The sequence below is a fragment of the Schistocerca serialis genome, chromosome 2, assembly GCF_023864345.2.
Source record: "Schistocerca serialis cubense isolate TAMUIC-IGC-003099 chromosome 2, iqSchSeri2.2, whole genome shotgun sequence".
NCBI lineage: Eukaryota > Metazoa > Arthropoda > Insecta > Orthoptera > Acrididae > Schistocerca > Schistocerca serialis.
The window spans coordinates 51,704,401-51,731,008 of record NC_064639.1 but is presented as its reverse complement, the minus strand read 5'-3'; the positions used below and the strand labels follow the sequence as shown (position 1 = coordinate 51,731,008).

Below are 26,608 nucleotides of genomic sequence, written 5' to 3'. Positions count from 1 at the left end.
CTTTTTTTTCCGTTTACTCTTAGAAAAAAAAAAAAAGTAACGAAGTGCTAATTGTGCATTGTGAAAAATATAGGGGCGAATTTTAAATAGCTACAGTGTATAATCAGACTAACAAATGGACATTCAGTTACGCGAAATAGCGGACAGCGAAGTGTGGTCATTAAATTGAGTACACCTACAGGGCGGTATTAAAAGGAGAAAAGCTGTATCATTATCATTGACTGTTGGTGTTAAGCAACCAAAACTGTTCATCAAAGGGTTTCGGTGAATGAGTGGTGAATGCGAAATGAAACTGTGAACGAAGTTATGTTAAATAAAGCAGAAGAGACAAGACAGTTTGGTCGTATTTGTTATTATTCCATAAACCGTAACATTTCTTCTCGTTGTACGAAGCCTTTATAGACAATCGTTATGACAATTTGCTTTGAAGGGATCTCGTTACGAGTTAAGTTTTGGGGACCTGGTCAACAGGGGATAGTTTGTAGATCTTAACTACTGCAACTATTCTGGAATCAGGTGCTACCGTGACCGTTGTGTGTTGTAAATGGTTTAAGGTCATCATATCTCATGCTCTAAGATCGACGCGCCTTTCTTCTTGGTATAACGGTGTCTCACGGTAACAACGACAACGCCGACAGCGAAGGAAGATACGGTAGAGTACCCATGTTAATTAAGTAAAAAATAAATCACCCAGTACCCACCAAATCGTGAATACATATCAGATTATTACACTATGACTTTCCCTTTCTCAAAATGTGGAAATGTTATCAATATTCCACGGTATGCTTCCAAATACTACAAAAACTCATCCATGCAATGAACCACTACCATTCATCCCAGCCCTAACATATGCAAATCGTACAATTTTTAAGCAGGCCGGTGTAGCCGAGCGGTCCTAGGCACTTCAGTCTGGAGCTGCACGACCACTACGGTCGCAGGTTTGAATCCTGCCTCAGGCATGGATGTGTGTGATGTCCTTAGGTTAGTTAGGTTTAAGTAGTTCTAAGTTCTAGGGGACTGATGACCTCAGATGTTAAGTCCCATAGTGCTCAGAGCCCTTTGAACCATTTTTGAACAATTTTTAAAGAGAGGGCAACAAGTGAAACTACACATCCTGGATTCCAAGTAATGTGTGTTCACACCATTATATTGTATTGAACTGGAGACCAAGAAACGACGGAGAGGCTTTGTCCTCACCGTAGCCCGCAGTGGGACACAACCCAACAACAGGCTGCTGCAGTCCACTCACCCCAACTGCCATCCCACACCGAACCCAGGGTTATTGTGTGGTTCAGCCCCCAGTGGACCCTTCCCAGGAATGTCTCACACCACACGAGTGAAACCCCAATGTTTGCATGCCATAGTAATTACGGTGTACGCATATGTGGAGAAAGTGTTTGCACAGCAATTGCCTACATACTGTAAATGAGGCGGAAGAAGGGGAACCAGCTCGCATTCAACGAGGCAGATGGAAAATCACCTTAAAAACCATCCACAGACAGCGCGGCACACCGGACCTTGACACTAATCCACCAAGCGGATTCATACAAGGGACCGGCATGCCTTCCTGCCTGGAAAGCAGTGCATTAGACCGCATGGCTAACTGGGTGGGCGTTCACACCATGGTTACTTATGAAAGAGTTGCCAGGCATCTTTCTGGAGAGACAACTCAATGTCCCTCCCTCAGTGACATTTTAATGCATTCACATGCAGTTCCAATCAACAGCACTGCAAGAGCAGAGACCAGTAAACTGGCACCAATACAATTCTTTATGCTGGTGACTGGAGACCTTGGGGAGGGATGTTATTTTTGGTATATACAGTATAGGAAACCACCGCAAAGCATGGTGGTGATGAAAACCAAGAGGAAAATTGATGAAAGAAAGGAGAAAGGACATGGAGAAACAGTGATTGGTAAGCAGAGACCACAAATTCAATCACTTGTGGTGATTTTAACAAAAATCATTTGTCACCTATGTGAGGAATGGAAGTTAAATGAAGTTTTATATGGACATGGAACATGAAGTGATTCTTGAAGTTTTCCTGGCTTGCTGAATATTCTATGAGGTTTCAGGATTGCAGCTGGGTCCAGTCCACCAGTGGCGGACACTCACCTGAAAATGGCTGGACGGTTACCACCCGAAATATTGTGGCAAAAAGTCAACATGATCTGGCTGCAATCCCGGAATCTCACAGAATATGGAACAAGATTTATGTTACAAAAAGTAGCGGTTAGCACAAGCCTTTTATCTCAAACTGAGGGAGATGTGTCGGAACTGTCCCATAGGCAGCTGTGTCTTGAAACCCAAAAGCCACACACCAGAGGCCAATGACACAGCTTAACAGATTGCAGGTATAATGTTTGTTTAGTGACGGTTCACTGTCATACGGCACTGGATGAAGGACCCCCTTGTTAGCAGAACAGCAGCACCTTTCATACAGGTCAAACTAAGTACTGCACTCTTTCACTTTCAACGCAGTTTAAGTGAGCTCTCGGCATTTGTATTAATTTGTGTAGTTAACTGTGAATAAAGTTATCCAGAACAGTATATCTTTTTTATGTCTCCATTGACATGTTCTGCTTTATTCCCCCACCCCTAACAAAAATGTTTATCTACCACTAAATCTACGTCTGGTACCCATGGCATAAGGTCATATGGGATGAGAGAGAATGGAGAGATTATAATAATTGCAGGGCAAGATCAATGTCATGTACTGTAGCTCCACCTACTCTCCGCCCACTATATCCTTTATCTTTGTACTCCTTTCTACTTGCCATACTTTCCAAGGCAATTCCTCTTTCCGCCCCGATAAGAGATCCTCCATTCCATGTTCTCCCAGTTTGTGTCATAAATTGATGGCACAATATTGTTGTGTTGACATTTTGGTCATGTATCAGTTCAGACAGTAGCTGTGTTCAAGAAATTGCAATTCTAACCATTTACAAACTCACAGAGGTTGTGTACGTGTACAAAAGATACACTGACATCTGTCACTGTTTCCTGGTGCTTCACTTTTTGTGCAGTGCATGTTAAAGTGTCAGTGACGCCTTTTACACTGTTTACATCATCTTTCATACCTAATATCTTTCCAAAGTCTTTTCAATATTCCTGTCTTGTATTCATTTTATTGGAATTGTGAATTTGCTTTAAACTATTAAACATTCCACAGTTTTTACATATGTACATCTACTCTTTATAAGTCAATTTACAGCAGCTCTCAGGTCATTCCGGCACATGTTGGAGAGCAGAGATCCGATACCAGATCTCCCTCCCTGCTGACACAAGTATGGTAGTGGAGTAGAGGGTTGTGTGTGTGTGTGTGTGTGTGTGTGTGTGTGTGTGTGTGTGTGGGTGGGTGGGTGTGCGTGCCTGGACCAGTAGGTTGTATGGAATCAGCAGTCAACGGGGGGACGTAGCAGAATGGCATAAATGGCAGATCAGTGTATCAAAGTGGACTGTTCAATGTGTATAAGTGAATGATGTAGCCGTATAACACAACGCAACAACAACAGTTGCAAAAAGGTCCTAATCAACAGGGACTGGGGACGAGTGTCATGCACTGTTGATGACGACTCATTCAGAACCTGACAGTAACTGCTGCTGTCAGTGAATCCACATTCATCTCGAATAATGAAGGGGAGAGCAAGCAATAGGCATCTGGAGTGGGATATCCTGCAAAAGGTCACCACTCACAGCAGCAAGTATGTAAAACTGCACGTCTCTGACAGGCCGAACAACACGAACTCGGAAGTATCTGACCGTTGACGTGCTGAGTCGCAATTTTCCCTCTTTTCAAATGATGTGAGGCATCGAGTGCACCAGTGGCTCAACAACGAGTTTGACCTGCAGTGTGGGAGGGTGTAATTTGGGCCAGAGGTGCCCTGTGAACTTTTAGAGGTGTTTTTTGTAACGTGACTTGAATCCACTGATGCAGCTTATCATGAATGTGAACTGCGATGTTTAAATGAACAGTAGCTAACAAGTGTTGCCCTACCTTCTGTTTCCCAACGACTACGCTAAGACATTACCGTCTCCAAAGATGACGGCCATGTTCAAGGGGCTTCATGTGTACACTGACACTTCGACTCCATGCCAGAATTTGTCAAGTCACTGTGGCTGACAAGTGGTGGTGTGGTAGTCTCTCAGCACCACATGGCGAGACATTCAGAACACTTGACGGTGAAATGTCCTATGTATCGAGGTGGGGCGAGAGAGTACAGGTGACGTGCGGTCTCAAAAGATAATGTCACAGAAAGCTCCTGTCTCGATTACCAGCTACACGAATCGTAGGTAACATATCCGTGTAACTGTACAACTGCACTAGCTACTAGACCTGTTCAATAATGATGAATGGATGAGTGATTCTTGACACTGTATGCAGAACTGAGATTCATAGAAAAGGATACCCCTGTCCAGTATGATAGTTCAGCACACCATCTCGCTGTTTTTATCTCTGTTGCTGCCTCGAGGGAAACCGTGACAGTATTTGCTGTGCTGACAGGCTGTGGTATTCCAGATGTCATTGCATTGTTCTACTGTGGACAAGACCGTTTCCCCACTTGAGGTACGCGACACAGTATGGCAGAGGTGTTCACTGCTAACGGTTGCTATCCTTAATGTCAGTTTGCTGCACAATCCTTATAATCACAAATTGACACAGATTTGAAAAAGCATCGATCATGTGAAATTCGAGTTTCTCTTATACTGTATGATATCCTGCAAACTGTGGATGAAGGGCAATGAGCTGAGTCTATGTTCCTAGATTTATGCACGGCATTCGGTACACCATCACACTGCAGCACATTAACAACAGTTCGACTGTACAAAATAGGTTCTCAGATATATGTGCATGGCTTGAAGACCTTACTTAATAGAACCCCACACACTGTTTGTCAGAGACAATGCTATTGTCATAAATAATCCATCACAATTTAAGAACAGTGATGTACATAGCTACAACACTAGAGGAATAATGACTTTTATTACCCATTGTTAAAGCTGTTAGTGGTTCAGAGATGAGTTAAATATGCAGCAATAAAATTTTTTGATCATTTGCCCAGTAACATAAAATGCCTGACAGGTAGAAAAGCAAGTTTTAAATCTACTTTAAAATCATTCTCCTGGATAACTCATTCTATTCCATTGACAAATTTCTGCTTAAGAACTGGTAACCAGTAAAACAACACCTTGTTTTCATGCATAGTTGCTTGAGTAGGAATAAAATGATAATGTGTTCTTTGATGTTAACAGTAATCATTTATACATATCCTGTACACTGACTCATTTAACATTATTTGTCCGGCCCTGGTAGTTGAGTGGTCAGAATGATGGAATGTCATACCTACCGGCCCGGGTTCGATTCCTAGTTGGGTCGGAGAGTTACTCTGCTCAGGGACTGGGTGTTGTGTTGTCCTTATCATCATTATTTCATCCCCATCGACACGCGAGTCACTGAAAGACTTGCACCAGGCGAATGGTCTACCCGTCAGGAGGCCCTAGCCACACAGCATTTACATTTATTTTTGTCATCATTTTTGATAAAAGAGTCTTTCAAACGATTTACAGAACATGTAACCCACTAATTAATTGACTGCCCCAGGGAAATTTAATAGGACTGCTCTTGTTCTATATAATTTAACGTAAATGATCTGACAGATGAGATGAGTAGTAATGTGCAACTGCTGACGATACTGTAGAGTACAGGAAAGTGTCGTCTTCTAGTGACTGTACGAGGATCTGAGATGACTTGTACAGAATTTCTATTTGGTGTGACAAGTGGTAAGTTCTTCTAAATTTGGTGAAAACATAATTTAATAAAGATGAATAGGAAAAGCAATCTGATAATGTTTGAATACAGTGTTAATGGTGTGCTGCCTCATACAGTCACATCTGTTAAGTATCTAGATGTAATGTTGCAAAGGGACATGAAATGGAATGAGCATGTAAGGTCTATTATAGGGAAGGCAAATGGTCATATGCAGTTTCTTGGTAGAATTCTAGGAAAGTGTAGCTCATCTTCAAAGGAGACTGCATACTGAAAATTCGTACAACCCATTCTTGAACACAGCTCAAGGGAATGATACCTCTGACAGTTTGGATTAAAGAAATAATTGGAGGCATTGTTCAGTTTGTTATCAGTAGTTTCAGTCAACTCTGTAACGTTACGGAAATGTTCCATGAACACAAATGAGCATCCCTGCAGAGAATGTGATGTAGTTTTTGTGAAACTCTACTGAGAAAGTTTAGAGAGCCAGAATGATCCCATTGCCACCAACATGTGTCTGCTTAAGGACTGGAAGACAAGATAAGAGAAATCAGGGTTCATAAGGAAACATACAGGCAGTCATATTTCCCTCACTCTATTTCAAAGTGGTACAAGAAAGAAGTGGTACATGGTACCCTTCGACAAGTAGTGGTACAGGGTACCATCCTCCATGCACCATATGATTGGCTTGCAGAGTATGTATGTTGACACAGATATTGTGTCAAGCATAGATCAGCAACAACTGATTATTATTCTAATAATTAGATGAAATATGTTCGGTTAAAAAATTAATAAAGACATAGTTGCGAAAGATAGACTTATTTTTTTCACCTTTTTTCCATGTTTAATATGCAGGGATGTAATAATTAGATGAAATATGTTCGGTTAAAAAATTAATAAAGACATAGTTGCGAAAGATAGACTTATTTTTTTCACCTTTTTTCCATGTTTAATATGCAGGGATGGCCCCCTCCAATGTACAAACTATTTTTGTCATAAAGGTTGAGAGATATAAAAATTTCAAGATTTTAGTTTGGGAGATCCTCATGACTATTTTTTCAATTTAAAATTTCTGTACTTCAGCATTGATTATGGTTGAGCTAATGCACTATTGTGTTGTACTGAACTGACAAGAGTTCTCACTAAATAAAGTTTCAGTTTTGTAAATCAGTGAATTATTCATGTAACATGCTGCAGATTAAGTTTGTGCCCCTATTTCCTAATTTCTATTTGAGGTATTTGTTGGACTTTGTGTAGTATTGTGGATGCAGCGAAAAATTTTCTGATTTCAGTACAGGTGTTGCAAACACACCTCACCTCAGTGCTACACATCACTCAATGGAATACTCCAAGGAGAAGCCTTCCTTGGAAAACATTAAAAAGGAATGTCAACAATATAAGGAAAATATAGATTGCTACTTACCATACAGATGTCACATTAAGTTGCAGATAGGCACAATTAAAAGACATACACATTAGCTTTCGGTCTCAACCTTTGTCAGAAGAAGAAAGAGAAACACTCACATACTCATTCACAGAAGCAAGCACACCACACGCACACATGACCATCATCTCCGGCAGTTTGGAACAGAATGCTAGGAAGGAATTTCAATTCGATATTACATATATTGAGTCATTTGAGGTCCTTTTGTTGAAAAGGTCTATTGTATTTAAATACTACAATAAATCTGACTGTTAGACTCAAATCTATGATTACTCACTGAATTAGACGTGAGTAATGTTACGGTTACATTCTGAAGAATAAGGTGGATGAGTGTTCTACAGTGCCAGAAAACATCTAACTTTATCCGGTGGAACCCTTGCAAAGTCACTCAAAGGCTGTTTTGAACAACACAAGACTTTACTAGGTGTGGTCATACTGAAAATGGCATGCCCTTGCCTTCTCTAGTCTTCGAAGTGACCTACTCAATAAGGGAATCTACAAGTAAACATAAGACTCCAAGCCACAATGCAGCTCAGAATTTTTTAGATTAACAAATCACTGCCAGAGGTGAAAGAAGTGGCAAGTGTTGGACTGACTGGAGACTAAGCCTCAAACCCCTGGATTAGTAATGTGACATCTGACACTTACTTTCTGAGCCACATATATTTTTGTTATGTGCTACATACAGAAAAATATCACAAAACTCCAAATCTCAAATTTTTCCCTGCTGTGGTTATTGACTCCATATAATCCATACCCTTCCCATATGACTCATAAGTTTGCACCTTCCAAGCTTGTACTTGCACCTTCCTGTCACTACCTACTGTACTCCCATAACAGGTAAATCCTTTGCAGTGAAAGAGAATAAACTATGCAACTTCTCTTTAGCTTCAACTTTAATGGGCAATAAACTCTCAACCACACTTCAAATGATGTGTGACTACTGGTCAGATTTCTGTAATGGCATAACAACCAACAAGCTGTAGGTGAGATCTGTGCACTAGCCAAGTAACCTGTAGTGCTAACACAATGTGTGAGCTATGCCACATAGAAGTTAGTGCTTCCTCTGTTGTGCACACAATTTGAATTCTTCCTCCTATCAAAATTACATTAGAATACTGAATTTACAAATTAGTTCTACACCATGTGCTCTGCTGCATACTACAAAATTTCCTGTGTTTATTTGCTCATAGATTTTCAAGATGTAACTCATTAATTCAACCTATTGCAATATACATACAATATAATATAGGGATAAAGAAGGCTTTATATATGTAATTCATTTACTAAAAGAGGATATTACAAATTGCTACCTGGACACAGAAAACATGATTATTGTCTGTCATAAACACAGACTTTGAGAAAAGAAGTTACAGTTTCATTGTAAGACAGTAGCTAAAATCTTAAAAATTCCCTATCAGTCCTTTAAATTTTCTCTTTTACCTCTATTTCCTGCAAAAGTTATAACAGTTACATCTTCTGCTTCACAGTGAACAATTATTTTGTTCACTTCAGAACAGTTCATGAATATTTAAAGTCATTCTTGGAACATCATTTTTGCAAAGATCAAATAAACTCCAAAGATGCTGAAAACTGTGCTCTGAATTATGACAACGGCAACTCTATCAGCAAAATGAAGTACAATGTTTAAATGAAGTTAGTGATTTGGCAACACAACTTTTAATACGTTGTAATGTTGTATAAATTACAAACAAGTGAATGCTTCATAACCAGTAACTAAGCTTTAGTATATATCATCTTCTTTACAGTCTAGGCTATCTGGCCTGTTCGAGTTTAACAGTCCACTTCTTTCTGCGTCATTCTACACTGCATCTTTCTAAAGGAGCTAATTTCTGTACATTATTTTTGTTCATTCTCATTGTTTAATGTCATTGTTTAATGTATATGAAGCACTTAATCAGTAATGACCTATTTAAAAATTTTAGTTTATGGTTACTAAGGGTTATAATTCTTGAATACAGTCATGCAAGGAACAAGTGTAAACACATTTATGTGTAACTATGTATGTAGTAAATACATGTATGAAAAACATACCTGTTCTTTAAAATGTTGAGTGACTCTGCACACAAACTGTCCACGACTGCCTCCAGTTCGCCTGGATTGAGGGGAAATTGATGCTTTTCTTCCATTCGTGTAACTGAGACAATAAACATTTGATGGTACCTGTAAGAAAAAATTCTTTAAATTTAGAGTGTGGAGAAAATAGATGTGTTTTGCCCGGCAAGTAACCACACAGTCTGACTGCTCCCGTAAGTTCTTGTGAGGTTCGCTGAAACCAAAGCATGTTGCTATTGCAAAGGCTGCAACCTGTTCTGCAAGTGCCTGTCTCTGATGGTTAACACATCTGTAACTTCAAAAATGACAACCATTCATATTCTTTGGTTACAAAGTCCCTCTCAGGAAAGCCAACAACTGATGCTGACCACTCATCGTAAGCTACTACTCTATGTTTTTTGTCGCAGGTCAGACATACCAACTGCAATATTCACATTATATAGGTCAGTTCACGGCTTGTATTGTTCATGTCAATGGAGAACTTAATGAGCTGGCAGACACTGTTTCCCACACAGATCAAGATGAACTAGTAAAAGAAGCACCTAGCAACATGGCAGCAGGCTAGCATACCCCAACAGTTAACAGCTTCATCACATCCAGCTATCTCATTTGAACATAACATTGTATTTTGATGGTTCTACATCAAGTGCATACCTGTCAGTGACAAAAAACTTTCATCAACAGACAATCTCAATGCTACACGGTTTGTCCCACACCAGAGTCCGAACTGTGGTGAGGCTGATTAAGCAATCTTTTGTGTGGGTGAACTTGGATGAAGACTGTAAAGTGTAAGTAGGCTGGTGTGTGACCTGTCATCATCGTAACATCACCTCCTGGCATGTTCATTCCTAATTACATGTTGACATTGGCACTGTTCGACTTTTAATACCATCTGAAGAACCGTCGAAATATCGTCAGCCACTTCATGTACTGGCCAACCACTTCATCTACTGGCCTGAAGTTTTCCATATTGTTGACGCCGTGGGGAAACTGTCAGCACCGGATTTCTTCTCTAACAGATAGCTCGAGAGTGCCTCTGTATCACAACAGGCTGAGGTGGGTTATTTGAGTCTGTAGTGATCTGTTCTGAGGTTCTGTCTCCACAAATGTTCAATGGTGCATAAACTTTCTGTGCAGTGGTAGTTTCAAAATGTATCATGGTAATTGTTCTTTAGTTTACTTTCTGTTTGTTCATCCATGCTTTATGTTGTGCATGGCTGTTGTGTTTGTATGACTGGAAGCTTTTATCGACTGTATGTGGAAATAAATATTTGGTGATCCGGACCGCCTATGACACGTCCACACCACCTTCAGCATTTCACATACTTTCGCAACACTGACACTTGTAACTTTCAGGCCAGCTACACCGAACTCGTTCCCAGGAATGAATGACTCACCAGCCACAATTGAACTGGCAGCTGCGAGAGCAATTAATAGGTTGACGATAAAACCACCACTGTTCTGGCAACATAATCCTCTATTATGGTTTGCCCAGCTAGAAAGTCAGTTTATCCTCTCACAAATATCGGCAGGTGAGACTAAATACAGCTATGTAGTTGCAGCTCTGATGGAGGATCTATCTAAGTCCAGAATATTCTAGCCACAGCACCAGATAGTGAACAGTATGCATTAATTAAAAATGCACGGATCGCACGCTTGTCAAAATCAGAAGCAAAACAGTTAGAGAAGCTTTTGTGCACTTTGGAGCTCAGAGATTGCACTCCACAACAACTACCACGAATTTCACAGCATGCTATCTCAGGTTATCTGCAGAGTTTCTAGTAGCAGTTGGGCAGCCCCAGTTCTTGTTGTGCCTAAAAAGAAAAATAGATGCCATTCCTGTGGTGAATGTCGCCAACTCAGTGCAAGGACTATACCAGACCAGTACCCAGTTCCACACATAGAAAACTTTTCTGCAAATTTTCATGGTAAGAAGATATTTTCTACCGCTGACCTAGTCCAAGCATACAATCAGATCCCTGTAGCTACAGAAGACATCCCCAAAACATCAGTCACGATGCTTTTCAGCCTATTTGAGTTCATCAGGATGCCATTTGGACTCTGTAGAGCAGCTCAGACCTTCCAGCACTTTATGGACAAGATGACAAAAGATTTAGACTTTCGCTGTATGTACATACATAACACGCTCATGGTGTTCACATCAGAAGCGGAGCTCAACTGCCTACATACACAAAGGTTAGTAAATAATCTTGCCAAGTAGGTTTTTGATGAGAAACAGGTGCACCTTCTACGGTATTTGGTGAATGTACAGGGTATTTGACCAACACACAAAAAAGTAGAGACCATAAGCAAATACCCCAGCCTATCACAGACAGAGAACTACACTGGTTTATAGGAGTAGTAAATTTCTACCAACAGTTCATTTGAAATCATGCACTGATAACTCCACCATTGTATGAACTCTTTAAGGGCTCACCAAAGCCTAACCACAGAGTGCATTGGACTAGGGATGCAGACACCATATTTCAGGCTGCAAAAGCAGCCATAGCAGAGGCCACCCTATTATCACACCCAGTTGTGCATGCCCCACTTGCACTCACAGTCTATGCTTTGTCCACTGCCACTGATGCTGCACTTCAGCAGTAGATTGATCAGTACATCATAGTCGTCAAGCTCTCAGAAACATCAGGCAACATTTGACCACGAGCTGTACCCCTCTTACGCTGCAGTCAAAAAATTCACACACACATTAGAAGGGCAACAGTTCACCATCTATATGTATCATAAGCCAATTACCTGTGTCTTTAAGGTAAGCCAGAGAAAGCATCATCTAGGCAGCTGTGGAACTTAGATTATATCAGCCAGTTCACTGTGTGCCTGGAAGGGAAGCTAAATGTTCTAGCTGACGCACTTTTGTGTGCAGAAACGATGAATGTGGTAGAGATGGCACAGCATGTGTGGAAGCAGTGACAAATGTCACTGGTTACACAGCCCTCATCTGTGCGCAGTGAAGTGATAGTGAGCTGTGTGATTTATTGCAACAATAAAAAGGACTAAGGTCACAGCTTGGTACATCACCTGAAGCAAATGTAGAGTTCAAATGTTGATCGTGTTAGGACAGCAACCAGCCACAAATTTACTTTGAGTTCCTTTATTCAAAGGAAACCGTTACCGGTTTCGAATCGTTGCGATTCATCATCAGACGGTTTACACGCTTTCTTTCTACATTTGGTGTGTTTTTTACAGATTAATTGTCCTAAAATATAAATAAAACACAATTACAAACACGCCACACACAGATGGTTGCGTTGCAGATTTTCATTGCATGTGACTTACGTGAAACGTCGGTTTCGAGTGATTGTTTCTATAACGTTCACCCAATCGATGTAAATGCATTTCCACTGCATCCTCGTTGTTGCACACGTAATAGTTCTCACTGTACACTTTAGATTTGTCACTGAGTTCATTCCAACCACACACCACATGTTTTGGTACATACAAAGAACTTACAAACATATGGGTGTCACAGATGCTATTATTCTTTTACAAAACTGTAATGTCTTTTACATTAGTGTAGAGAGATTGAATATTTTTTTAAATATATATATATATATATATTATTTAATTATAAAGTTTTTTATATATATTTAGAGCTGTATAGGTAAAATAGTTCATTATTTTATTACATTTGGCAGCATGAGAATTATAGTAACATATAAATTTTCTACTTGATCTGCAGATAGGTGTATTAATATTATTTGCTTTGGAGGCTGGAAAGTAATTTTTGGAAATTTTTCAGGAAAGGGGCGTTAGCCAACTCTGGTTGTTCGTTAAGGATATAGTCTGGGCTGCTGTTTTTGTGTGTGTGTATTTCTAATTCTTCTAATATATTCATAGTGGCCCCTTTTTCTGTTAGATGTAAAATCTTTAAGTTGTCCTCAATGTTACCCACTGAATGGTTTTCTTCAGCAATATGGGCTGCAAATGCTGATTTGTTCAAGTTACCAAGTCTTAGGGCGTCAATATGTTCTTTATATCTAATTTCAAAACTTCTGCCTGTCTGTCCAATGTAGAATTTTGGGCATGTATCACACTTGAGTTTGTATATTCCTGATTTACGGTAGGGACTCTTGGAGGTGTTTACATCATGTATCACTTTTTGTTGTAATTTATTTTTTGTGGAAAAGCTGATTCTGATATTTTTCTTCTTTTTAAATAAGTTTGCTATTTGGTATGAAAGTGGGCCTATGTATGGGAGAGTAGCATATTTAGGTTTGGCTTCAGTGGCACACTGATTTGGCTTGAAGTGACTGCTGTGAAGTGGATCTGTGGGTTTTGTCTGCATTTTGTTGTGGAGTTTTTCTATTATTGTGGGTTTATATTCATTATTATGAGCAACTGTTTTAATTATATTGATTTCATTTTGTTGGTCTGTGTCACTCATTGGTACTTTTTTAATTCGGTGTAGCATCGTTCTGAAATATGCCATTTTTTGTTGGTGGGGGTGGCAAGATGAGTTGCTAATACTGACATCTGTGGTGGTAGGTTTTCTGTAAATACTAAATTGATGTTTATTGTTACTGTTGCAAATTTTCAGGTCAAGAAAGTTAATGCTTTTATTAGTTTCATGTTCAACTGTGAATTTAATATTTTTGTGCATTTTGCTAAGATCTGCTGCTAATGTATCTATTTCATTGCTTGTACCATCAAAAAGCAGTATTGTATCATCAACATATCTTCTGTAGTATATTATTTTGTTTGAGATGTGCTGGTTGGCAGAAAAGAATTTTTGTTCTATATGGTTGATGTAAATGTCAGCCAATATCCCAGCTAAGCTACTTCCCATTGCCAAACCATCATGTTGTTGGTACAGTTTGTTGTTGAAGCTAAAGTAATTATGGTCTAGAATAAGTGAAAGTATTTCTATGAGTTCACAGATCTCTGCAACACTAATTTTCTTATACTTAAGCAGATTGTTTCTTATAATGTTAATAGTCTCTTTTACAGGGATGTTCGTGTACAGGTTGACTATGTCTAGTGATGCTAATTTAGCTGTTGGTGGGATGTGGATGTCTTTAATTAAGCTTATGAGTTCATGTATGTTATGTATGGTGTAGTTATTTTCAAATGTATAGTATTTGGTAATGAGGTCTTTTAATTTACGGCTTATGAAGTATGCAGGGCTGTTTCTTGAGTTAACAATCGGGCGAATGGGACAATTTTCTTTATGAACCTTTGGCTGTGCACGCAGTTTTGGTGCCGAGGGATTCATTGTTATGCAGTTACGTATTTCATATTTGTTCAGTAAAAAGTTACAGTTTTGTAGTAGCTTTCGGAGTTTAGTTTGGAATTTTACTGTAGGATCCATCTTTATTTCAGTAATATTGTTGCTATGGAAAAATTGCAAGGTTTTCTCTACACATTCCCTTTCATGCATTATGATTAAAGAATTTCCTTTGTCAGCTTTTACTATGAGTGCTTTACTTTCAGACAGTTTGCTATTAATATTTTTCAAGTCTTTAAGTTCAGTGTTTTTGCGGGTATTATTTGTTTGAAGTTGTTTCATTATCAGTTTATTTGTCTTGTATGCAACTGCATTTTTCTCACATGTGTCTAGTTTTGCTGTGTCACAAGCAAGTTTTGTGCAGGCTATGAGGTTTTTAACACTGTGATTATTCAGATTTGTTCCAATATTATGTTTCAGACCTTTATTTAACAAAGTGAGTTCACTGCTGCTAAATTGGATATCAGTTGTATTAATGACTCTATCAAAAAATTTGTGTTGGCTTAGCTGTTTGTTATTATCAAACTCTGGATTGTTCATAGATTTTAAGGCTACAATTTTCATTTTGTGTTTGGATAGGATTATCTTTTGTTCTTTGTCTACTTTATCGTCTATGTGCTGTAGGATGTGCGGGAATTGTAAAGGTGAGAGGCTGTGTCCTAGCTGCAGATGCAAGTTGTACATGACGTTGTTTAAGTGTTCTTTTTTCTTGTATTGCATTTTAATCTCTGTTTTTAACCATATATTTTCACATTTTTGCTTAGCAAATCTGGCAGCTTTAGTTTTGCAGTTAATTTTGACTTTGACATATTTTGGGACTATTTTAAGTGACATACACTCTTTGTTGAATTTAATGTTAAGAGACGTTTTCATTAGGTTAATTTTATGTTTCTTGAAAGCATGTATATTTCTCATTACCTGGCGTGGTAAGCTTAATGCAATGTACTATTTTACCTATACAGCTCTAAATATATATAAAAAACTTTATAATTAAATTAGCAATAACAGATTTATATATATATATTTAAAAAAATATTCAATCTCTCTACACTAATGTAAAAGACATTACAGTTTTGTAAAAGAATAATAGCATCTGTGACACCCATATGTTTGTAAGCTCTTTGTATGCACCAAAACATGTGGTGCGTGGTTGGAATGAACTCAGTGACAAATCTAAAGTGTACAGTGAGAACTATTACGTGTGCAACAACGAGGATGCAGTGGAAGTGCATTTACATCGATTGGATGAACGTTATAGAAACAATCACTCGAAACCGACGTTTCACGTAAGTCACATGCAACGAAAATCTGCAACGCAACCATCTGTGTGTGGCGTGTTTGTAATTGTGTTTTATTTATATTTTAGGACAATTAATCTGTAAAAAACACACCAAATGTAGAAAGAAAGCGTGTAAACCGTCTGATGATGAATCGCAACGATTCGAAACCGGTAACGGTTTCCTTTGAATAAAGGAACTCAAAGTAAATTTGTGGCTGGTTGCTGTCCTAACACGATCAACATTTGTCTTCAAAAACAGCCACGGTCTCCAACATGTCATCATATGACAAAATTGCAAATGTAGAGTTATATAGTGACAAAGCAGAAGAAAAGATATGCCAATTTGAGCTGCAGCAATTCAGATGTACAGTGGGGGCCATTACTGAATGGGTTTACTACAATAAAAATTTGATTTTTATTTTTCACTTTATGTTCATCAGTGACTTCTGCCTGGCGGTAAGTTGTAGTGTCTCAGTCAGGTGGCCCAAAACCAGATAGAACCACCCTGAAACTCACGTGTTGAGCCATCAGCAGCTAAACTCGTGTTGCTGACGATGTAACGCTACCGAACTGCGCGTCTTACGATCTGACCGACCAATAGGGAGACTCGGAGGTGATCAAGTGTGGGGGGGGGGGGGGGGGGGGGGAGGTGGTACCGCGGCCAGCTACCGGGAGAGGACACGCCGTTTGCACTCTTCTGCTGGAAGCTTCCAAACCGACCAGACGGCCTCTTCTCCTGCTCTCTTGGGCAGTAGCCCATTCAGTCCCGGCACCTTTTCCAGGCATATAAAAATATGTTTTCTTTATGGGTGCCTACAGCTTTCCCCTCCTGGCCAATCCTGACACATTAACAACTGGTGTCAGAAGTGGGATGGCTCACTGTTAGGCCCATCTCATTTGAAGTTTAACCAGCCATTCTTAAGGAAGCTGCCAGCAATAATTCGCACTTGACGTCCCAGATGCACCACGCGATAATAAGCGCACGCATTCGTGGCATCACCACGCAGCGTTCCGCCATTTGGTGTTTCTTTCCAAGCAGCTGCTGCAGCGAACACCAGACCGCGTGGCTGGGCGCCTCACTGCATGTCACCATCAGTTGCCACGTTGCTGCCGCCCCAGGCAGTCCCGGGCCGCGTTACACTGCAGGAAGCCACCTTCCGCGTCATACTGCGGTACGGACACACGTTCCGGCCGGATAACTGAGACACGGTGCCTGGCCGTTGACACTGCCGCCCCCACCTCCGCCGCCATTTCCATCTGCCGTTGCACAATGCACCACTGCCGCAACTTCTGTAAGTTCGTCGCTTCTATGCCACTGTCTCCATGCTGTCAGCAACGCCATCATCCCGTCCAGTATGGGCCTTTTCTTTCTTTCCGTGCTCCGATTGTAAAGTTTCCAGCAGGCACTAGGTGTCCTAACATTATAACATGTAGTACCGCCACTGGTGAAGACAACTCACCACCTACGGGAAAACCAGACCCAGTAGCTGCCCTCCAAGCAGAAATCGACAAACTACTATTACGGAAGACAGAATTAACGGAAAATGGCAAAAATTGGCTAAAACCCAGTCTGCCAGTTTATGTGTGCCAGAAACACACCCTGCTACGCCGCAAATGGTGGCTGCAAGCACCTCCAGTAGCAAAGTACCCCAGCTGTACATTGCCACCTTGGCTAACAGTTTCGCTGGAGTCAACTTTATCCTGACACTTTCCGGGAAACCCAAAGAACAGATAAACTCCTTTTTGCAAACTGTCCGAGATGTAGGCCATACTTGTGCTTGGCCAGACGATTTCCTGTTAATTGTACTCTGCCTTAAATTGTCAGGTGATGCCCATACCTATATTGAATCAATGCCTGCCCTTAGGGCCATGTTAGAAGCTGGGTTTAAAGAAAGGTATTCGGACCGACGTGACGCCCGCTATTACAGGGACAAGTTGGGAATGAAAAAGCGTCTAATTCTAACCGTCTGCTTTGACCCATGATGTCACCAATATGGCGGAAACAACCATTCACTACAACTCCAATATGGTGCCTATGAAGTCATTACGTAAACATGACAACAAATACGTAAATAGATCGAAAAACCAACACACATATCTTCCTCCAAAAATATAAACATACTAACAGGACAAGCGTGGGAAATTGGAGGTTTTTGGGTGGGGACAAACTAAATTTAAACACATATAAACACAGAACACCACAGCAAATGACACAAAATGACGAAATAAATCGACTACACCTATATAGTGCAATCTCAATTGTTGATGCCAGATTAGAAACCTCCAAAACTTACACCACAGCCACAACTATTAGTACCAAAAAACCAACACCTAGACAAGCAAAAATGGAATCGGACACTTCCCTTCACCTATATAGGTCAACAGCAGCTCCGATACCAAAATACCCACAGCTATACCTCGCATCAGAATTGGACACTTCCCTTCACCTGGACAAGTTATCCACCCTCCGCCAGAAGCAAGGGGAGGACATAGAAGCATTTGCTGACCGAATCTGGGCTGTGGTTTGCCGCACTTACACGCTGAGTTCAGATCCTGCACGTAACGAAGTATTAATCGAACAAGCAGAAGCCCGCTTGACTGACGTATTTATACGTGGAATCGACACGTACGTGAGAGGGGACGTCAAAATAGCATCACCCACCTCGTTGCACGATGCCACACGACTTGCGATGATGCGAGAGGAGGTAGCACATTATGTTGCCAGTTCAGCACGGCCGGACGAACAGCCGTGTCCAATTTTCAAATATGAGCAGGCATGCCAGTGTTGCTGAAAGGCGGGCCATGCTGCCGCGCAGTGCCGTGCACCTTATTGCTCTCAGTGTGGAATCATAGGGCACACGAGTAAAAACTGCCCGCAGAACTCGGGCCCCTCGTGTAACCAGCAGAGGGAACAATTCACCAACAATCCACCCCGACCCCAAAGACGGCCGGGAAACGGTTGAGGGGACAAGTCACGCTGCCAGACTGCACCCCCTGTAAAATTTACATATCCAGCCCACCACGGTGTCGTAAATGAGGCAACGAGTATCCTCCTCGAGGGTAAAATTAGAGGAAAGAAGGTAAGAATACTTACTGACACGGGAGCACAAACTAGCACGTTATTCGTAGGGCACGGGGATAGACAAGTGTTAAAACCACCCCGTCACTACATTAAAAGTCCGAGTGACGAGATAATCGCACCTACTGGGTATCGTCAAGTTAAGTTGAAAATTGGAGCTGGCTACTACCCATTTGCCACGGACATAATTCAGAAACGAAGACGAGATTTTGATGTCATCCTGGGGAGTGATTTCCTTTACCACTACCAGAGTGTAGTCAATTACAGAACGCAAACCGTCAGTCTCGGTGAGGAAACCCACCATTTCACTAGCTTCCACGTCATTCCGTCACAAGGAATCTGTGAAACACGGCCGCTTCCACAGGTTCCTTCAACGCAAACTCGGGCGTTACATACGACTACCTCTGTTAGAATCAGTGGTGGCACGGGACAGGTCAAATCCCACGAACTGTCGAGAACAGCCGTATCGGTGGATCCTCTCCGTCAAAACGGTGTCCTCGACGTATTACGGGTCCATCTTAAACGTGGTTTAACGACAGCAGAAGTGCAGGGGAAGAAATTTTACATTCCCGTTTGTTTGAACAATTTTGGAATGAAGGAGGTACAGATTCCTAGTGGCACCATTATAGCTAGCGACCGTGAGATTGAAGAAAACCACCCCATACAAGAGAAGCCAAAATCTAACCAAAAACACCGGCTCCCAGAACATAACATACACCATATTGCTCCCGTGCTCAGGGACAAATTCAAAGATAAGTTAGCTCATTTCGCTGTGGCTGACCAAAACAAATTGTACTCCATCTCGGAAGAACACTCCCGGTTATTTGAGGAAACGTATTATCTGCTGGCTACTGACCTCGTTTACCGTGAAATTCCCACCGGAGATGCGAGGCCCATTGCACAGAAATCATATAGAATACCGTACCACCTCCAGCCCGTCGTAGAGGAAACTATCCGACAGCAGCTAGAAGCAGGGCTAATGGAACCGTCCGCCAGTGCTCGGTCGTCCCCAAGAGGTCACTCAATGGAGAGAAAACCTACCGTCTTTGTGTCGATACGAGAGCAGTAAATAAGGTAGCCACCCTCTCCCTCGTATCGACGAAACACTGGACACGTTAGGAAATTGTAAATACTTCACTACCCTTGACATGAAGAGTGGGTACCGCCAAATACCGATTGCACCACAGGATAGGCCAAAAACAGCATTTGTAGTTCCCTCCGGTCTATACGAATTTCTGAGAATGCCATTCGGGTTGCGCAACACGCCGGCCACTTTCCGAAGATTTGCCGACCTATTACTTAGAGGATTGAAATCCACAATGCGCCTAGTCTATCTAGGTGATATCGATTTTTCCGGGACCGTAGATGAGCGTGTTACCCGGTTAAGAAATATTTTGTCTAGACTAAAAAGTGCTAATTTAAGCTTAAAAATAGAAAAATGTTCCTTTGCTGAGAATCAAGTACAGTATCTCGGGCACACTATTAACGCCAACGGAGTAAAACCCGCCCCCCGTCTAATTGAAGCAGTTAGAACCTTCTCTTCCCCTAAGAATGTAAAAGAGTTGCGAAGCTTTCTGGGACTCGGCGATTGTAGGTGTTTTATAAAGCACTACACCAGAATAGCTAAACCCCTTACCCACCTGCTGAAAAAAAAAGTACCCTATCGATTGACCGCCAAGTGCGAAGCTGCTGTGCGGCATCTCAGAGACATTCTAACCAGTTCCCCCTTGTCGATCTATCCCGATTTCGAAAAACCACTCATTTTCTCGTGTGATGCATCTGACTTTGTCACAGGAGCTGTTTCGAGTCAAATTATTGACGGTGAGGAGCGACCGATCGGTTACGCATCCCGTCAGTTGAACCGGGCAGAAATTAACTACGTACAATATGACAGAGAAAGAACTACTAGCACTAATGTTCAGAGTTAACTACTTTAGATACTACCTTTACGGGAGAAAATTTACAATAGTAACAGATCGTGCGACACTTCAGTGGCTATTAAATTTAATAGCAGAAGTCTCACACGCTGGGCCCTGAAATTGACTGAGTATGATTACGAAGTGCAACACAAAGCTGGAAGATTGCACCAGAATGCTGAGGCACTTAGCAGAAAGGTGAGAGAGCTCAAACAGGTGAAGTACTAACTGACAAATTAAAAGACTCGCAGGAAAATGATGCAAAATGCTGCCAGTATTGTTCCCATCCACATTTTGTTACAGAGGATGGAATTCTATATCGTAAGAAACCCCCCCCCCCCCCCCTGGGTAAACGTATAGTAATACCAAAAGACTTGCAATCAAGAATTATTACCCAGTACCACAAAACAGCATCCAAGCTTGCCATAGTGGATGAAGAACCACAAACACCTGCATTTCCGCAAAGTATTCGTGGGACAACAGATGGCAAGATGTTGCCAAGCATATAAAAATTGCCTACCGTGTGCCCAAAGAGCACCATCCCCATGAATCAAAATTCCCTTACAGTCCCTTCCTGAGGCATCAAAACCCTTTCAGTTTGTCGCTTTAGATGTGGTTGGGCTACTTCCCGTAAAGACACAAGTAATTAAAACATATTCTATCTATTATTGATCACTTTTCCCAATACCTTATTATGGTACCCATCGCTGACATGTCAGCTGAAATTGTAGCATGTGCTTTTGTAGATCATCTTGTCCTTCCTTTCAAAAGCCCTGAAGCCATTATAACCGACCTAGGAACCGACTTTATGTTCGCCTTATTGCTGAGAATTAAAAAATGGGGAACCACCCCTTTTCACCCCCAGGCAAATGGCCGCATTGAACATGTTCATTGCACTGTGAAACGAATGCTTTCCTATTATGTTAACTCAACCCACAGCGACTGGCAAAGATACTTTCTGTACATGGCAAGTGCATACAATAGCCGTATCCATGAAGCCACTGAACATACCCCTTACGAGATTGTGTTTGGCTGCCCTTTGAAATCTCCCTTTGAGATCGATAAATTACCTCCGGGAATTGATCACACAGCCGTTAAGGGGCTAGCCCGCCACCTTAAGGCCATTTGGAAGAAGGTACAAGGGAACAACCACAAGGCAACCAGGAGGCAGATAGAAAGAAGCAATAAAAATGCCATCCCCCCCACCTATAAACCTGGTGATTCGGTTTTACTGAAAAAACCTAGCGTAAAGAAAGGAAGAGTAAAGAAACTTACCACCCTGTATGACAGGCCATATTCAATTATTCGGCTTACTTCCCCTGTAAATGCAGAACTACAACTACCTGACCACAAGATGATTGTCCATTTTGACAGGTTGAAACCCTATTCAGGAACATGCCCCTCCCACTGCCTTCTGAGACAAATGTCGGACCTTCAGCAAGTCCTGCTCCTCCTGTGTACCGGAGAAAACAGAGTTTCCCCGCCCCCAGCTCGCCCTAGATATGTCCTCAGATCCAAACACCCATATGCTCTTAGGTCCAGAGACTAGAAACTAAGGTGCTATTTTGTGGTTAAGAGATTCCCAGTTTGATCAATCAAAAGAAAAAGTAACAATATTCAGGCAACCACCTTATTATTATTTTTTCTTTCTCTTTGCAGGTGAACATTTTACCACTGCTATAATAACTGAAATGTCCCCTAGCATCCCCCTCTGAAAGAGATTGTCAGAGTTTTGCCTGCCAGGCCTGTTCTGCTATGCTGGCCTCACTTAATTAATTCTTAGTTCTAACCAGTGTTTCATTGATGTTATTTTGATTATGTTATTTATGTGTTATGACATGCCTAGTGGTTGGATAGCAGCTCTATTCCCAGTACTAGCACAGTTAATTCCAAATAAGAGTATTACTTTATTGAGTAACTCTCCCATTTGAACATTGCTACTGCAAAATTGTGAACACATGCGCTCCACCTGTCAGAATCAGCTTGTGCTGTCAACCAGGGAGCCGCACGCGCGGCGGCCATCATGTAGAAGGGCAGAGACACTCATGTGACACTGTGGTACCTGGCCCCCTCTCCACCAACCCACTCCGTCCCACTAGCCACGCCCAGCTGTCACTGCCTGAGTCCCCCCTTCCCCCTCCCCCCTTTCTCCATGAGCTATCTGCGTGCCTGTCTTCCACTATTAAATTACTATACTCACACTAGAACCATATTCGCTATCAATGCATAGCACCTTAACACAGAAAGGCACCACTTTTTTTACACAATACCTATTTTAAATGTAATTTCTACCGTCCTTCCGCCTCACTGACGAAGTAACTTCGATCCATATATTTATTTGCATTCCTAAGCCCCTAACATGTCCATTAATCAGGCTGTACCTCCGAGGGAAATGTAGAAGCAAGCTACCTCCAGCTGATGGATCGTGAAGCGGAAACACACCACAATAACAAAGCAAAGGGGTGTCTTCCTACATTTTGCAACTGGTTAGTTACAACGCCCCAAGGCCTTCACTCACTCACAACATGCTGCTCCTGGCTAGCTCAGATTTACACGTGCCTCGCAGCTTTCCGCTATCTAAGTGCCACACGCGCACACTGCTGCAATCTCAGCACTAACTTGAAACCTGCTTCTGTCGCCTCTGTCTGTTTCTCCCTCCAGCCAGCTTCATAATGCTACCTATTGTCCCCAGTACAGTCTGATAAATTGTTTCACCACTCTGTATTATATGCCTTTTGTACGCTTAACAGTGTTGAGCAATGTCCAACCCACTATGCGTTGTCAGTTGATAGCTAGCTGTTAATTGGTACCAATAACATTCCCCCCCCTTCCCTTATGGTTTTACGTTAGGTTTAAACATTCCATCATCATTTTGTTGCGCCCTTGCTATATCCCATATGTTTTTGCTTGCATGTATCTTTATAGTTTATGCCATTTGTGTTGTATAATATGTACTTGTACCTTATATTACTAACCCCAATATGTAAAGGCCAACCACAGCCCTGGATTTTAGATTAATTACACTGCACCTATACTCCCATTTTGTAAGACTCCCTCTGCAGTCATGTTATCCGACTTTATGAGTTAGTAATTCCCGAATCCTATGCGCCACGTTCGTGCTCAGAGCCGGACTGGTATGTTTAGAACTGAGCAAAGCACCCCAGTTATATAAAATACCCAACAGAGAAAAGTGAATGTGCCCCTGAAGTGAAGTTGTTATGAGTGAGCACGAAAATCGACACTGCTGCCATTTGGGTACAGTGCCCCACCTTGCATTTAAGAAGTGTGAGACACTAATTTGTTTATTCCATCAAACACGCCTATGATGTTCAAAGATGAAAGCTCTGCTGAAATAAGCACTTGTTTGTTAATGATTAGTGCCCATGACGTGATGTCCTCGCCCAAGCGCAGTAACGCGCTATCTTGTGAAAATATATTGTACACTACAGTAGATTATTGACCACTATTGCAGTAGTTTGCGCCCCTCTTTTTCATAACTCACCCTGTTACTTCAGGGATCCTAGGTATTTTGTAGTAATTACCCCCGAGATGTAATTGCCCTATGCCTTCCTCGCCCATGCATTGCCCCGGGTTCGTACCTTTGCTTTGAGTTGCTCATTCCCACCTCAACCATTACTTTCTACCTCCCTCCTACAGGGCTGTGTGCCTTACACGTTGCAGTTAGCACCTGCAGAGTGCCCAGCTGATGGGTTTATTCTTTCAGTTTTTGGTTTTGTAAACCAATTGCCTTCCTATCTCTTTCATCTGTGCATCATTGCCTCCCCCCCAGAGGGAGGGGGAAGGAAGCCTTTTATATTCCAATACAGCTACTACAGTCAGAATTTCTCTGTTGTCGCCGCCTTCAGCCTTCTTCGGCACTCCAGTAGCATTCATTCTGCACCCTGCCTGTTTTTAGGCCATTCACTTATTGTAATCAGAGATCTAATCAGTATCATACCCTTAAACTACCCACCCATTGCAATCACTTGTATGGAAACCTGGTCGTACCATACAGTCAGGGATTTGATCAGTGATGATACAACTACAGTAACACGCCCCCCCCCCCCCCCCATTCCCCCCACCACCACCCTACTTTTCCCTGGTGTGAGGCCTAAGCAGAACCGCTTTACAGCACTGCTTCCCTCTACTTTTCCCTGGCATAGGAGTTAAGCAGAACTGTTTCCCAACCAACAACAAAAACATACATTCACACACTAGTAACCCCGAATATTTGACACTGTCCTCCCACACTAACACTTCCTACTGTCGAGGCTATACGACTTTCATAGTCCTAGGCAACAAGATGCCCTACCCCCAAACCAGCTAGCGCGTGGTTTGTGACTGATTTTACTAGATGGCTCACAAGCCGCCCGAGAAGTTTCTCGAAATTCCACCACCCTTCTTCGTATAATATTAGTAATTACCTGTGCCCATCTATCTTGCTTTAATGATACTGCACCTCCCCCCCCCCCCCCTCTCCAAGGTGCTACGTAGTTGATTCACTGCCAGTTAACTAAGACCTCCCCAGGAGGTACCATTCAGGACACGGAGGGTTTCAGGGATCGCAGACAGCGAGCCAAAAAATAGGAAATGTGGGAGGACCCACACAGTTTTCTGTCAAACATAAGATCCAAGAATTTAGCGACATCCGCGACTGGAAGGTTGACAGGGCCTAGATGTAAGGAAGGCAGAAGAAACTCTGTATGATGCCAAAAATTGACACAAACGGTCTTACTGGGAGAAAAGCAGAAGCCGGTTTCGATGCTCCAAGAGTGGAGGCGATCGAGGCATCCTTGAAGACGTCATTCAAAGAGGGACCCCGAGACATCAGGAAGGAGAAATCCATAATTGAATTTATGGCAATGGCAAACAGTACAACACTCAGCACGGAGCCCTGGGGTACCCCGTTTTCTTGGGAGAAAGTAGTGTTCACCCACACTTTAAATGTGCGCTCTACCATAAATTCACGAAGAAACAGGGGCAGCTGACCTCGAAAGCCCCAAGAGAACAGTGTGCGGAGGATGCCTGTCCTCCAACAGGTATCATATGCTCTCTCCAGATCAAAAAATATTGCTACTCTTTGGCGTTTCCTGAGAAAATTGTTCATAATATAAGTGGAGAGAGCAACAAGATGGTCAACGGCAGAACGATGCTTTCGGAAACCGCATTGGGCAGGTGTTAAAAGGCTTCGGGACTCCAGCCACCAGGCTAAACAGCAATTCAACATACCACTAGGTGGTGCTGTAGATGAGACACGCCGTAGCGGAGAAAGAGAGGAACTGGGTTTCTTGTTAGCCTTCATGGAAACAGGACGTTGCGAGGAAGGAGAAATCGATGGTTGCGAAGTCGGGTTACATAAAAATCTTCACGAGTAGCCTCTTTTTTGGAAGTCCTGCTGTCTAATTTTGGGGCTCAGGATTTAGCAGAACCTGATGAAGGGTGAGCCATAGAGTGAGCAGGTGAGAGTGGGGAGGTTTTTGTGCTGGCCGATCTGATGACCGTGGCACTAAAGGTGAGATCACAAGTCTGCGTGGCTGCCTCCTTTGTTGGCCGAGAAGAGGCAAGGACAGTGCTGTATTTACCTGCGTGAGGCACAGTGGGCTTTTGACTGGCAAATAACTTTCGAGCAGCAAAGGTCGACACCTTTTCCTTCACTCTGATTTCCTGAATGAGCCGTTCGTCTTTAAAAATGGGGCAATCTCTAGAGGAAGCAGCGTGGTCACCCATACAGTTGATGCGATGAGGAGATGTAGGTGGTCAAGCACCCTCATGGGCATCCTTGCCACACGTAACGCATTTGGCC

General features: G+C 42.0%; 1 protein-coding gene across 1 annotated transcript in view; it reads right to left on the bottom strand.

Annotated features, from left to right (window-relative positions):
• The window catches only part of LOC126455722 (dynein axonemal heavy chain 3), a 1,249,696-nt gene that overhangs the window by 1,125,491 nt on the left and 97,597 nt on the right, over positions 1–26,608 (bottom strand). The window contains exon 9 of the mRNA XM_050091491.1: positions 9,266–9,394. Within this exon, the coding sequence (XP_049947448.1) occupies positions 9,266–9,394 (129 nt within the window). The remainder of the gene's footprint in view (positions 1–9,265; positions 9,395–26,608) is intronic.